We start from the raw sequence: 16,760 nt of genomic DNA on the forward strand, positions 1-16,760 counted from the left end.
AACACGACACAAAATACATAGGCCTATGAGTGGATACTAAGTGGCGATGAATTTTGGAAAGAAAACTAACGTCAAGTTTCATGTTTAATTTGTTTTCAAAATTCACCACCGCTTTGTATCCAGCCATTTATAGTTTGGGGTGACATCATTTCACTTTCCCTCATTTTTTTCTTGAAAATGTGATAATTATTGTAGTCCAGCAACTATATTTATGTGGATGTTATCACATGACCTCAAAACGATTTGAATGATGGTATGCTCAAGAAGTTATTTTGAAATCTCTTATTTTATGACATGAATGTCGCTCTCCACTTGTTAATACAAGATATACAGAAGACTGGATGTTGTGAAGATATTTATTACTTGAGATGTTAATTTTTTAAGGAAGAAAAAAACTCATCTCTGCCTCGAGTCGAACCCGGGTCCCTCGATTGCCGGACGAGTGCTCTGACCACTAAGCTACAGAGGAGATAGAGATTTTCCTTCGCTAGAGCGTTTAGCTGATCGGTTTCACCGTCCATTGCACGGTTCCGTTCGGCATATATACCCTCTAGCGAAGGCAAATCTCTATCTCCTCTGTAGCTTAGTGGTCAGAGCACTCGTCCGGCAATCGAGGGACCCGGGTTCGACTCCCGGCAGAGATGAGTTTTTTCCTTCCTTAAAAAATTAACATCTCAAGTAATAAATATCTTCACAACATCCAGTCTTCTGTATATCTTGTATCTCTTATTTTGTCTTGATAACTTCATGAATTCAAAAGGTGATTCAAAGTGACATTTTTTTTCTCGAAAAATTACTTTTCTCAACGGGACTTACCAGAAGTTTTTTTTAAGCTTATTAAATTGTCTTCGTTAAAGATAAGAGAATAACATTGAAGATTTTTCAAAACTCAAAATTAATGTTAATCCACATTATGTGCAGATCATTCGATCATTTTTATAGCACCACGGTCATTCTGTGGTCACTCAAGACCAGAACCTAGAATTTTTTACCGATTCCGAACGGCAGACATTTCATTATAATCACCGAGTGGGGTTGGTGACCTAACCCCTCGGTCTGGGATTCCCTGCGATAGCAATCTTTTTCCGTGAGTTGTACTCCTGAGATAGGAAAGTTTCTGACAAGAACATTACGTGCAGATGAGATAATGATAATACACTTTGATTCATTCTAAGAGTTGTTGCATCTTATGTATTACATAACTTTTGTGATTAAATTGATCATGAAAATCAAACGACCCCGTTTGAATCAAGTTTTACTGAAAATATTCCGGTGACATAAGTTTCGAGTGAAGGTGTGTTCTAGTTTAATTTTTGATGGACAACATAATTCACGTTCAACTTATTATAGGGAGCGGGTAATTCATATAAACTGTATATAAACAGTTCTACACTGTGAGTGCAATTGTATTACACACAAATACGTATATGTACACACATTTAGATGCATATATTCAAATAAACTGACACGTTATATTAGATGAACTTCAATCAGACATACACATGCACACTCACAGTTAAAACCTTTTTCGCCAGTAAAACTTGGCGTTCCCTATTTTTATGCGGCTTTTTCCAATGACTCAGAAAAAATAAGTATCTTTCGTTTTTCTCACTGCATTCGTAGTCGTATATATGGAAATCACACGTTATGGCACACACACACGCATATATATTTGGGGAATTTTTGAACTTGTCGCATATCAGATGGATTATATTCCTAGCTCTGAGATGACAGCGGAAAAAAAATGAAAATTTTCCTCTTTAATAGCAAGGTTTGAAAGAAAGACTGCTTACGTACGATATGTTCGAAGTTCGTATGGAATGATGATTCTTAGAGATGTAATACCCATTGTTTAAAGTCGGACATCATTGGTAAGTGGGGCACTGGACAAAGAACGCATTTGAGGAGATGGTAGATCGTTACTGACAACCTGCCTCAATCTCGTGCGGCGACCCTGGCGACCTCTTGCCAGTTTCGGGCAGCAGAAGCATAGAAGTTTGATGAACGCCCTTCGGAAATCTCGGCTCCAGCAGGCATAGATGACGGGATTCATCCCCGAATTGATCCATCCCAACCAAGTCACTATGGAGAACACGAGCTCCGAGTTATTCACGCAACTCGATCCGCAGACGCCGACCAGAACGTTCGTCACGAAAAATGGCAGCCAGCAGAGGATGAAAACACCCATCACGATACCCAGAGTCTTGGCGGCTTTGCGTTCCCGAGCCAGCTTGCTGATCTTCCTGCTGAGCGAGAACGCTTTGAGCTGGCGATTCGGGATCCGTAGCGAATTCCTCTCGCCGACGTTGTCATCGTGCAGTGCGCTGTCGCTAGAGCTGGAATGTCCGCTGTTGTCAGCGAAATTGGTGCGTAGATGACGCATGAGTACGCCTCCCCTATGCATCCTCAAAGTCAAGGACGCGCAGTTGGTGCCGTTGACTGCGTGTACCTGTTTAGTTCCTAACTTCAAGCTCCTATTCTGTTCCACGGCGGCTTTATAGATCTTATAATACGTGAAAAGCATCACCGTAAGAGGAATGTAGAAAGAAACCGCTGAAGAAAACACTAGGTATCCAACGTCATCGGTGAATAAACATCTGTATGGAATAGGTGGACCTACCGATACTGCTCGCCACCATGCTATAGCTGGGAAAGATATCAGTGAAGAGCACACCCAAACGAGAGCTATGAGGATCCCAGCTCGAGTCGGTGACATCTTGCGTGGATACGACATGGAATCGGTGATAGCCCAATATCTGTCTAACGAAATGACACATAGATTCATTATTGAAGCTGTACTCGCGAGGACATCTATGGATCTCCATATGTCACACCAGTCTTGGCCGAAAGGCCAGTAGTTGTCACTAACCTCGAGCACTATACAGAACGGCATCACAACTGCGCCAACTATACAGTCCGCTGTCGCCAACGATGCGATGAAGTAATTCGTCACGGAATGTAAGTATTGTTCTCTCGCCACCGCAACCATCACCAGAATGTTTCCGAACACAGTGGCCAGGCTGAAGAACGAAAGCACGACTGCCAGTATGGTGTCGTTGAACGACGGGACATAGGCGTTAGTGTAATTCGATTCGGTTCTGGTCACCGCTGTCATGAAGTCCTCTTTGAACTCCACTTCGATGGAAGATGGATTTCCAGCTTCCAGCACATTGTAGTCGAGAGTGTTGTTCACGATCATTGTACTCTCTATGACGGCGGACGTGAAGTTCTTCACAAAAGAGTCGTTACCCGATCTGGCAATAAATACATCTAGTATGGCGGTGGAACTCACATTTTTATGCTGCGGCACTTTCTGACTGTCGTTTGTGATGTAGAATGCCGTCAGTTCATCGATATACATAGCAAATGGGGAAATCAATTTTTATTGGGTGGATGGGAGTTCTCCGCAGGCCACATATTTGATGTTTTGAGATTGAATATTTCTATGCATTTTAATTCTGTTCTAATTTTCGAGTCGATATTTCAATTTATATGGATCTGTAGGAGTACGAATCGAGACTGAAAGTATTCGTCTTTTTCAAACATGTCCGTGGATGAACCTGCGGGTGAGAAAGAGAAATTATTCATTCAAAATGATAAATTAGTAAAAATTATTTGCATTTATAGTAACATGAAACTGCATATTCACAAGCAAAAATATGAATTTATTAAATTCTAATATTTCCCCAACTGTATAATTTTCCTGACATGAAATTTCATTCCTATTCTCTTTTCTGGGAAAGCCCGAAATGCGGCCTCTTAGTGAATTGGACGAGGGTTTTGGCCAAAGTGAAACTTGCAAAAAATGATTTAGGCTTTGGCTGGCCACTTCGTAAAATGGCCGGAGATCTGTGGCCAAAGTTCAATACGATGATGTAAGACGGTCCGGTGTGCGCCAAATCCAATTTTTCATCGCCAACGCGTGATACATGGCTATAATATATCGTAGCTGTATTAGATTAGCTCCATGTGACGAGCGAAAAAAAAGAACTTTCAGAGATAAAAATATTTATATAATCATATAGGCATACAGTTGTTTCTGTCAAACTTTGAAAAAAAAGGGTTGCCATAACCAATGTAGACATAATTATCACGAAAAAATACGCTGACTTGGCGATGACCTCGAATCATGATTTTTGTTATCGGATTATGGCCAGGGATCTCCTGCACTTGTCGAACTAGCTGGTCAAAGCCCGAAATTAAGACGTTGGCCAGGTAAATTTGCAATGAAAATATCCACTTCGTGAACTGGTCAATTTCAGGCTTTGGCAGAAATATATACAAATTATGTTCTTGAAACTCCTTTTCACTCCATATTCACTATACGTGAAGTATGAAAATAGATTCAGATTTTGTTTTGTTTTGTTATCATTATAAGGTAAGTGAGGTTAACTTCGCCATGCTTCAATAGTGTTTTCTGAAGCATCTAGGATAACTTCGAAAAAAAAACAGATAATGCTAAAAAATACTTTTGAAAAGTTGTTAAAAGGAAAATAAACGATCCATGGTATGTCTGAACGAAAATGTGAGAAAAAATAGGTTTTTTTCCTCAGAGTATCTCTTTTCCATATTAACAACAGGGGAGGATAATACGGCCAATGAAGTGCTTCACGTACATATCTCAATACATTTTCAGATATTTTCACGAGAACTTATTGATTTACAGAACTCAGAAAACTTTTCATTGAAAACTAAATATAAAAAGAAATATACTTCGTCCAGATAATAAATTTCGCAAGCTTTAACAAAATTAAAATAACGAATCAAAAATTGAAATTTTTTTGAGTGAATTAAGAGACGCATTTCGGACAGATAAATATTTCTACTTTCTTAGTGAATAGAAATTGGCTTAGAGGATAAAGAGTTGGTCACATAAAACTTCTGAAAAAAATAAAAATTTATTCACTCACATGCGCAGTTTATATATAGCATAATTGGCCAAAAACCAGCCTGTAAAAAATTTCAAAGAAACTTACGTCTATGTGCCTCATGATAGACAGAAATTTAAATGCAGATTGAAATTACAATGAATGCAATTTAAAAAGCATCAAAAACTGCACATGTTATGATTGATTTAATTTGATCACTTAAATCTTTTCTTCACATAAATCTCACCGCGGTCATTTTCTGCACATGAGGGCCAATTAGACCGGGACCTATAATTTATTGCCCGTTCCGAACTTCAGCGTTCGACATTTTTTTCCTTTTTTTCTACTCACCGCCAACCCCTCGGTGTGGAACAACCTGCAGTAGCAATCTTTCTCTGTGATCATGTTGTCACCGGATCTGTTGTATCTCCACGACAATAATAGGGTACAATAAATACGACAATACACACTATTTCTGAAGACGAATCGTGTATTGAACTCGCGACACCACTAAACATCATTTGGTACTACCAATGATTAACGAGCTAAAGTAGTGGAATAAGGAAACCTGAGAAGAAATACTCGTGTCGAAATATAATAGCATGTTTTTATGAATGACACTTCAGGCACAATATGGTGAACTGGCGTGAAACTACGCATCATAAAAAAAAAATCGTGTCAACAAGTAGCTATCATCTATGTAACATTTTTATATAAAGTCCACATTTTTTTTATCTATCATCGCCATATTTTGCATATATACCAAACAGGGCCCGGATTGAACGATATGCTAGTTTTAAAGTTTGCCAGAGCAGGACAAATGTCCTTAACTGGTGAAAAACTGTCAGGCAACAATGATTTTTGGGCCTCAACGATCACTTTCGGAATGATTACTTTGGTTACCGTGGCTCCCTAACAATGCGTTTCAGACATGTATATGCCTTCACAATGGTTTACCACATCTTTAATGCTGCCATTATTATGAATTGTGCTGCCAGTTTACGCCTTTACAATGGTTTGTCACTTTTGCAGTTCTCCCAGTAATTGAAGAAAACCGGGGCGGGCAGCGACGGGTATTATAGCCAAAGTATGTTATATTATTATTTATATATCACACATCATCAAATTTCGAATCCCGCTTGAAATGAAAAATACATATACAGAAATAATTGGCAATATTGCCAACATGGCCATATTTCCATCAGACTCCTCATTACATTGATTAAAATCATGCAACGAAATATCTGCAAAATCGTATTTTAAATTTTTTACAGCTTCTTTGCATTCCCACACTATTCATTTTCTTCATACACGCATACACAGTAACGGTTCTTTGGCTAAGACATGTCGTCGGACATATCGTGTCGATCTTAATGGAAATTTCTCCTCAATATCCGGAAGCAAATTTCCATTCAGTCAGTCGAGTAGCTAAGGATTTCTCAGAAAAATAGCCGGAAAAAATATTCCGCAGAGAAGAAAACGAAGAGAGAACTCTCACAGTAGCTACTACATGACGGCAGAGCAAGGATAGAAATAAATAAACATGGTCGATATATTTGCTTCGGGCTTGTGATCCCATCCGGAAAATTGCTTCCAGCATCGTCTACTTGGTACAGTACGGGAAGATTCCCGGGTCAAAATGACTACCAGAGATACGCCGATGGCCGGGAGGGGAAATATAAAGATATAAAAAATAAGAGTTCCAGAAATTCTCCTAAATGTGGCCATCACCAGCGATATGGAATACACACGTAGCTGATAAGAGTCATGCGTAAAACTTCATACGTGAAGTTTCTTTTTTTTATGCCAAATATGGAATCAGAAATTTCGTTCGTATCTATTATTATTAAAGTATCAGTGTGATTACTGTGCCCAAAAATATCACTGGGTCTCTTTCCCCTTCTTCTTTTTGCCCCTACGAAGTTACTATTCATCCATAGGTGTAATGATCCGAATTCCGTTATCCATCAAAACTATTGTATTTATTTGGTAAAAATAACTATTGATCTCATTTTTAATCGTCTATGGTCCCGTATTTTTTGAATGCAATATAAAAAATCTCTTAACGCGGTCAGCCCTGTTTTACGACCAAATAAAAATTTCCCGCCAAAATGCGTATTTGAATGGATAGATAGGTAGAACCGTTCACGACCCCGGACTGATGCAAAGCACTTTACTTCCGTTACCTCAAAAGAGTCAGAGTTAGCAACGATTTATAGTGGTGGCTCCCCTTGCCCCGTGCTCGCAAGTATGGAATCACTCGCGTCGTCTCCCCAATATTTTTGATATTTTACGCATATTTGAATGGCGTATTTTAAACCGTAGCTAACCCCCTTAGTTATGGTCACGGTCACCAGCAAAGATTTATGGTATTATACGATCACGGACACTATTTTCATCATTCCTCTTCTCTATTGTACTAAAACCACTATACGGACATCAATAGTTGCAGATTTTGTTCGAAGCATGATCACTAGATGACAGCAAAAAATTAATATTTCATCAAATTTTTATATGTGGCTACTTTTGAACAATATTTTGGCTTAATATGTAGTTTGTTGATGTTTGGCTACTCTGATGTCCGTTCAGAATCTGAAATCACGTGCTGCTGGGTGTCCCTCGTATCCCGGGAGGGACAGAGCCTGGGTCGTGTCTGGTCTGTCGGGTGTCCCTCGTATATTTTACATTATTTCACGCTGTTTAATATGTCCAGCTATAGTATGAGCGTCACTGTCTATTACTAAGAGAAAAAATTTATTTCATCGATAAAGTGAGAAACATAAAATTCGAGTTTTTGATCTCATAAATGAATTAAATGCGTTAATTGAATACATTCCTGTAAACACAATGACGGAATGTCATCGAATTCAGTCTCGTAGCTAAAAATACATTTGAGAGGAGTTGGAATACTCAGCACAAAACCCACGAAAAGTCGATTGATCAGTTTTCTCAAAAGATGTGAATTCAGTACGTAAAGTTTGTTTAATATTTTTTTTGCAATTTTAATTGCTTGACTATGCAAGAATTATGCATTGCCATGGCATTAAATGCATCTCAATATTGCCAGAATTTATTCAAATAAGAAGCAATTTCAATCATTGTTAATACACAAATTCAACGGAAACTCCTCCTCTGATACGGTCACTCCCGTATTTTACGAGAAATGTTCTTTTTATCCCACTAGTGTCCGCAAAAAGGGATTTCGCTATGCATGCGAAAAAAAACAACACGTTACACCTATTTCTTTTCTGAATTTTTATGGTATTTTAGAAAGTACGTCTTATATAGTGTCATTTTTGTAGAAAAAATACAGGTATGTTTTACTGTATTACACTCCCCGTGATGCAGTAAACACTTTTACAGGGGTGAAACCACACACACACACACACACACACACACACTTCAAAATACCAACACCCACCATTGTGCATCCACCCTCAGTGTTATCCAAAAAAATAATACTGAACAGTAATTTCACGCCTCTCTACAAAATTTCAAGGGGTATTTTTGTAAATAGAGGAGGGGGGTTAGTGAGAAATAACCTAATATTAGAAGTAGTATTTTCACCTCTCCATGAAATTTCAAAGAGTAAATCTGAGTTTTGATGCGTATTGGTGAACACTGTTCCGGTCCATTTAATCGGATAAACGGATACCCCAATTAAAGGTTACCCAATTATGAGGCTACCGCACTCAATATAATTTTAATTTCATTTTTCTCAGATTTATTCAAGAAGTTTTATTAATATTAATCGTTCATCAGTTTTCAATATACTAACGTTGTAAAATGGCAATTGAACTGCTGATAATCGGAAACCCCCGCTTAATCGTATATTGCTTGCTGGAATCGTTGACATGCGATTAAGCGGGGCCGACAGTACGTGAGAAATGTTACGGGGGTTAAATGAGAATAAGTTCAAACTTTGAAGTATCGTCAATAGTCAAAGGCTTAAAGCTATAGCAGCACGCTAACCTGAATACGAAAGAAATTAAAAACTGTAAATACAGTAGTAAAAATACCGAAAAAAAGGAAATCATATTAGAGAAATCGCAAGTTATTCCCATCTCAGGGGACTTCAGATTAAACGTAGCGATTATATATTGAAGTATAAATAATCCTCATCTCTCTCCACTTCGGATTTTACACGAATATAATCCGAATAATTTCGAAGGTTTGTTTTTTTTCCCGCCGAGCACTTTTTGCCGCACTCCCAGCACAGCCATAACGCAACAAGAAAAGAACAGATAAACGACCTTGTTTTGAACATATTTGCCTCCACTTTATGAGAAACGATATAATAAAAATGTGGATTCATGAAGATACTTTTCCCCACTTGTCAGAACGTAAAATGAAATATGTGTCAGCTTATAGCGAGTGGCTTTTTTTCTTTACACATATATCGAATGGGAAAAGATTCACTCATAAATAATATTCTCCACGCGAGCCACACAGAGGTTCTCTCTCTCTCTCTCATCTAGTTCGCTCGACTTACGGGAGTTCATCTCGGATATCGATAAATTTCTTTAGAAAAGCAAATGAGGGACTCTTTATTTTGATTTTACGACGGCCGAACGGTATTTATTAAGCGACCCGGGAGCTCGAGTCACTCCATTCAATAGCAAAGGGTAAGTTCGCAATGATATCGAAAAGACGGGGAAAATACCCTCTATTTTTTACTTCACGTTTGAACAATGAAAAACATTGCGTCCGACACGAAAACATTCAATTCCGAATTTGCTGAACACGAATATCGCCATGAAAACATTTTATTGGCTCTTGTTTCTGAGATATTACTATAATAACCCATTATTTTAAACTCTGTTCCTTAAATTAAGCTGTGGAATTTTTAGCTTTCATTGTTGTACCTAAATTTTGAACTGACTGCTATAAACGCTACAAAATCAGTAAAAATGTTCTAAAATTTTTAATAAATAATGAATTAATTAATTATTAATAATTTTAATTTAATAAAACTTTTTTCCGAAAAAAATGGTTTTTCTTTCATATTTCATTGATTTTACCATTTCTGTGTAATTGTTTTTTTTTCTCATATAGTCAAATAATAGAGTTTTGGCATACAATGGGTTAACAGTCGAAAAGTATTATTGTATGGTGAAAAAATAGCAAGGACCATAGACCATAGAACCGTGAACAAAGGAAATAGTCCACCTCGGTGCTTGCTGATTACTGTTGGTCCAGTACAAGCGCAATACAAAACGAAGTAACGAGTCAGACGCCGATAAATGAGCTATAGTACTGTAATACATTTGCGTTTCTATGTATTTGTGTTGTGTTCTTATGTATATTAATGTTGTGACTGTATATATAGGTGAAGTTTCAATACATCTGTGTAAAATATACAGCATTTTTTGTTTTCTGTATATTGATTTTGCTTTCGACATACTCATGTAATTCAATGTATTGTTTCGTGCTACATACAATACAATACAGGGTAATATATACAATATATACAAAGTAATACAGGATCATTTCATATGTCCTCTTGCAGCATTTCGCTGGCGAAGAGTTTTCATACTTGAACTTAGAAAAGTTATCCAAATAACGTGCAGAACTCAGATACGTCGTTCATGTTGCAAGGGGTTTTATAGTTGCTAGAATAAAAACTAACTTCTTATATACGGGCACCATCTCCTCAAAAACCCAAATAGAAAGTCGCTGCCCTTATTCTCCTGGGGCTACAAAAGAAATTTCACGTTTCTAAGTTCAATATTCTCAGATATATTAGAAACCGAAGAAAGGTGGGAAAGAATGGCACAAAAAAAAGTGAAAGAGAGGCATTGTACGTTAGTTTATTTTTTGTTCTTCTCCAATTTTTGAATTCAAATATCCCAATGAATAATGCACTTTAAAACGTGAAATTTGTTTGGTTGGCCTCAGGAGAGATTACATGAAAGCTTTCTATGTGGGTTTTTGAGGACAGGGTGTCCGTATAGAAATTTGATTTTTCTTTTCAAATTTTAATAGCTGTACAACCCCTTTCAACGTGAATGACGTATCTGAGTACTACACGTTATTTGGATAATTTTTCGAATTAGAAGTATGCCTCTAGGACCAACGGTTCACCAGTCGTTTTCGGTATGGGGAGTTAAATAATCATCTCCCTGAACTATGTGTATAAACTTTTCAGTATATTTGTTTTGTTTAAACACAAGTTACCCATGTTGTGTTTCGACGTTTTGTGTTATTATATGAGTGCATTAAATATGCAATTTAAAAGAAAACCGTAGCCAATCCAGCTTTTTAATGGTCGAATTCGTGTTCAGCACACTGAATTACATAAGGAATTACTATTTTCTCGTTTGTAAACTTTTTCGAAATTGGTTGCTCAATGTAATTAATCACCTGCTGTGATTAATGAACCTGCTACGTACGAACGAAATCGTAGTGCATTATAATTATTTGAAAATCTATTCACATAATTATAATGTATAATAGTTAAATTTAACAATCCAATATTTTGATCATTAACATTTAGTTTAAGGAACCCTAAGTAACTACACAAAAGAGTAAAGTTACATCTCTTGCTATGTGTTTTATAACTGCATATTTCACGATTCCATGACTACACTCTACATTCCATTAGAATCAAATGTATTATATTTACTTGCGAATATGAACTGTATTTTTAGTATATTCTTGGGAGTGAAAAGCTCATGGAATTCAATACTTCGTAACTTCGACGGCAAATATTAGTGGTCTAGTATAATGTGGATCAATACCCACATTTAGCACAAATAGTTGCAATGCAGTCATGAATATCTGTGGAATATGATGTTACATTTTTAATAACGTGGGAAAGTTCAATATTAACTCAGAGAAAATTTCAATCACTTATGAACAATTTCAATGTGGCCAATCTAGATTTCCAAAAATTATCTATTATTAGGGATACGTACATTTCGTATTTACGAAATAACCACGATAAATGCGAAATTTGCCAACTTTGACGAATAAATGCTGAAATTTGATTTTTTTACTACTTTTTTGCGAAATCTAGGTAATTTACACTTTTTGAAGTGGAAAAGTAACTTTGCTCAGTACTTGTGAGCGTGCTTGAAAGGGAAACCACAAGCATCACTTCTTTCCCCCTTTGATCTTGTGTTAGATGTAAATACAGTCAGTTCGGTTATAGCCCTAGGTGATTCGAGAAGTGTATGTAATAACCGACGTGTATGTTATAGGGAGGTGTTGAAATTAGATTACGTAGCAATGACATATATGCATTATTGAGATTGTCGTAGAAAAAAGAAGCTTATGCCTCACATAATTGAAATATAATGTAGCATGAATATATAGTTTTTGATTGGTACCTGGAAATTTTGGAAATATATTTAGAAAACGAGATAATATACAACAACATGCAGATATTTTTTGAAATGTTAATGAGATTTTTTTGAGTTTATGCTAATGGCCTTTCCCTTTGAAGTTGACAGTATTATACAATTAAAAAATACAGAAAAAATAATTCCACTGATGTTCATGAATTCACCAATCAATACACTTGAATTAGATACCAGTAAGTACTCCACTAATTTCAACTTGAATTGAGATCACCAATAAAAAGATCACAAAGTTATAAAAACAAGTGAAAATTCCATAATTCGAAAAGCATAGACGATACAGTTCTGCACAGCAAGACAGGGTTTTATTAAATTTCAAAAATTTTATTGCCAAAATAGTTACATTCATTATCGACAGGTAGCGCTAAAGTTTGCCAATTATAATATTCAGTGCTATCTATCTGTTGGTTAGGAAGTGAAACTACTCCATCCATGTATTTTTGCGTTTATTGAAAAAAATGTAGGTCTAAGATATCACCCGTATACAAAGAACGTTGTCCTTAAAAGGCTGATTTTGACTATATTTTCCTGGGTTTTTTTTTTTTTTTGCAGTGTTATATCTGGATTATTTTTTTGGTTAAGCCCGTTTTTTTGGTTTGTTATATCCACAGTGTGTTTTAAGCAAAGTATGTTATAACAGAGATAAAAATGTATAAGACGTGAGTGGGCCAAATTTTAAGGATTTAACAACCGTATTTTTTATCCACCGGTTATGTTATAAGTGTACCCGACTGTATATGCAACTTTTTTTGAATTTCGGAAAATGATGCTGTAAAAAGCATTTGAAAAAAGTAAGGTTAAATTAATAGAATATATATACAGGGTGATTATAAAAAAACTATCCCGACATATGGGCCCCTAACTATCATACCATTCACAGAAACTGAATGAAATTTTGGCATAAGGTATTTTGATGTATGCGCTCAAGAATGATATGGAAAACAACAGTGTCACTCTAACAGTTACGGTTACAGTGAGAAAATTTCGAAAATATCAAATGGCAACACAAGGTTTTTTTTTTTTGGAATGTGATCTCCATTGTGAAAAACCCTAAATAGCGTTCGAACGGCAACTATAGCATGAAAATCACCGGTGGTAGATAGGCTAAAAGTGAGGACAACCAATAAGGACAGAGAAGCAGCACAAAATAAAGCATTTTATTGTGTTTCACAAATTTTCCACATGACCTTGTGGAGGACTAATCAGGCTGGGATCTCGGTGTGACGAATGAAACGAACATTAATGCTCTGGTAAAGTCACGGCAAAGTCCTTTTTACTTTTTCCTTGCCTAGCTCCGGGGATTTTCGTGCTACAGGTGCCGTTCCAACGCTATTTAGTGTTTTTCAGTATGGAGATCGCATTCGAATACAAAAAACTTGTTGTTGCCATTTGATATTTTCGAAATTTTCTCACTGTAACCGTAACTGTTAGAGTGATACTATTGTTTTCCATATCATTCTTGAGCGCATACCTCAAAATACCTTATGCCAAAATTTCATTCAGTTTCTGTGAATGGTATGATAGTTAGGGGCCCATATGTCGGGATAGTTTTTTTATAATCACCCCGTATATGTTTTTATTTAAACCGTTTCATTTATTCGAGTTGTTTTTTGTGTGTGTATGTGTGTGAATGAAAGTAAAATTTTTCATTTGGAATTCGTTATTGTGAATAATTGCAAAATTTCTGATCTGAATTTTTTTTCCGAATAAATGCGAAATTTCAGATGAAAATTTTTTTTTTTTTTGCGAAATTTGCGTATTCCTATCTAACTGCATTTTTCTGTCACTGACGCATACATGAGGTTTCCATTGTGATGTGGCATTGTTGGATAAAGCGCTAGTGACGAAATTGTTTTAATTCAGCCAGGAATCCTTGCCTGGAAGTTTAAGAAAGCTTCGGACTCAGAAAATATTGACGAAAGGTACCAAAGGTCCTGCCGTACCAAAAACAAAATCCCTCTTAGTGACATTAACTTTCTTGGAAACCATATTTAAATATAAAAATTATTTCAATTTTATGAATTTTTGAACTATTTAGGAATTTATGGGACACCCTGTGTAATAAATAATCAAATTACTAAAAAAATATAAGAATAAGCATATGGATTATTCCATCAACATTCAACGGGTTTCCCTGGAAAGCAATCGAATACGTGAGTGAAACGTGTGTTTGAACGATTTATATCCAAAACAGGAGTCAGGACTACTGCTACTCAATAGTACTTGCACCTCGAACACATTCCTCTACGGAATTTCTAACGAATTAGTATATCCCCGAATGTGCGTATACGTATGTTTTGTTTCTGTGTAATGCTTGTTAAGCGTAGTGCTACCATCTCTGTACTCATTTTTTCTATCATTGAAGTGTAAGGATTGAATAATTGTACCGTAGATTGAATAATTGTAGGCCTGTTCTCTGTGGCGAGACTTTTTTTAACGAGTCAGGACTGCACTAGATTTCGCCAAATTTACTTCAACTAATTCGTACCTCGAAAACCCAAAGCCTCAGAAGAAAAAATAGTTACTCAGTTAATTACTACTAAATTACTCACTAATTAACTGAAAACGAAAACACTTTTATTGCACATTTTATGTTAACATGTTAACTAAAATGTGCCACACTTTCATGTACTAACGAATGAGGACCAACATGGGAAACTTTCACTGTCATCATTTTAATGGTGTAAAAATAATTTTTTTATGGCAGGTGTGATGTTGAAAATTGGAAATTATTTTAAACATTTATGTATCTTTTTTTCGATTCTCTATAAAACCCTGTTTGCGTGTATATATTTCTCTCATAGTCACATATCAATTTTTCCTGCAATAAACAATTCCTCAAATGGCTAACTTTTAAACACAGCCAGTGCAAATCTTTTTTTTCTTTTTTTTTACATTTTTAAACTATTACTTCCATTTTACCGAAAATTCAAAAAATTATATGAAAAATGCATTAAAATATGAATAATTTATGACTAAAAAACATTTTTTTAAAGAAGCGGTAACGTGTTTCATCTTTCCATTTGAAAGTGCTCGAAAATTCAAATAATTTCAGCTGAAATATCAGGCGTATCGCAAAAATAACGATGATATATATCAAATTATGAACATGATCAAAGAAAATATTTGAGAAAAAGATGTGAGAGAAGCTTATACTCTCTTCTTATTTTAATTAACGCTAATGGAAATTTTAAATTTTCAAATATGTAAAAACGAATTTTAAAATAAAAATACTCCACTAATATTCCATTGGTATCCATTTCCAATTTCAGATGCTAACTATCAGATTTTACTCACAGTAACTCTAATATTATCATTTCATTCATTAAGTCATTAATAAATTTACAGAAATCTGAAGAAAAGAAAATGTTTTTCTTTATAATATACGTCTTATTTTGATTTCTCTGAATAATGTTTTCAACGCCTTTATCACCTTTGATTGTATTTATTGCAGAAAAAAATTTTGCACACAAAATAATAATTCAATATACTTTATACAATAACTTCATTTCTCGAAATTCAATTTTTTTAAAATAAATTCTTCGAATTATTTTGATACCCCCTCTCTCTCACTCTCTCTCTCTCTCTCTATCTATCTATCTGAAACATTATCAGTAATCATGTTATAAAAATTATGAATGAAGGTATTTCTCATTCAATTTTTTTCCTTCATTAAAAATATTCACGATATTTAGAATTCAATCCTCACACACAGATATAGGAAACCAAAAAATGTTCTTTCCCTGATTAACGAGAAATTCGAGAGAGAAAAAAAAAATCTAATCAAAGAAATGAACCGAAATTCAAATACATGTGTAGATATTTAATTAAGTCTAAAATCACAGAAAAAAATTTTATCTCGGAAATTTTATAAACATCTCACGCGGTATAACATCCGGGAATTAACAAAAAAACTATCAGGTACAGAAAATTCAGTTTAGAATATCGTTTCTAAACAAAAAGCTGAGTGGGCAGAAAATTTCCTCAAAATTTTTTCTTGCTTTTTGAATTCTTTGGTTGAGTGTTTTTTTTTATGGAATTTGGCTGCAGTTTTAACAGTTTTCTTTTCCGCTGACAAAGAATGTTTCTTCTCTCTCCTTTATTTTTTGTTTCGTTTGCACTGAATGATCTGAATACGTAAAAAGCAATTTCTACTGTACGAGGTTCTCATTGATACGATCGAACTCTTTCCCTTATTTGAGTATGAATGACTTGGCCTGAATAATTCAAAATTTTCCCCTTTTTCGATCACTCCATGCACATAAAAACTTGGATTTGGATATCGTAATATGTTTTACTTAGGGAAAAGAAAAAGAGTTAAACTCATCGTTAGTGTAATTGATATGCATGTGTGTTTGTTGTTTGTTGTCTGAAATATATATTTTATAAAACTATGCGAGGATGATTCTGTGAGTAAAAAGAACAGTTTGTCACAACAGCGTTTTTGAAATATTCGCGTACGTGGTTTTAACACGTGCGCAATATATACCTCCATCCTTTCACTTATGGTACCTTCAAACCCGAGGATCAC

General features: G+C 35.4%; 1 protein-coding gene across 1 annotated transcript in view; it reads right to left on the reverse strand.

Moving 5' to 3' along the window:
* Nucleotides 1-716: 716 nt before the first annotated feature.
* The window catches only part of LOC149077106 (dopamine receptor 2-like), a 116,034-nt gene continuing 99,990 nt past the window's right edge, over nucleotides 717-16,760 (reverse strand). The window contains exon 3 of the mRNA XM_089242684.1: nucleotides 717-3,560. Coding sequence (XP_089098810.1) covers nucleotides 1,853-3,361 — 1,509 coding nt within the window. The 5' untranslated portion in view covers nucleotides 3,362-3,560 and the 3' untranslated portion in view covers nucleotides 717-1,852. The remainder of the gene's footprint in view (nucleotides 3,561-16,760) is intronic.

This window comes from Pholcus phalangioides, unplaced genomic scaffold (genome assembly GCF_987345545.1).
Source record: "Pholcus phalangioides strain wild (caught in Gottingen) unplaced genomic scaffold, Ppha-v1.0 ptg000015l_1, whole genome shotgun sequence".
In the NCBI taxonomy this organism is placed as follows: Eukaryota; Metazoa; Arthropoda; class Arachnida; order Araneae; family Pholcidae; genus Pholcus; species Pholcus phalangioides.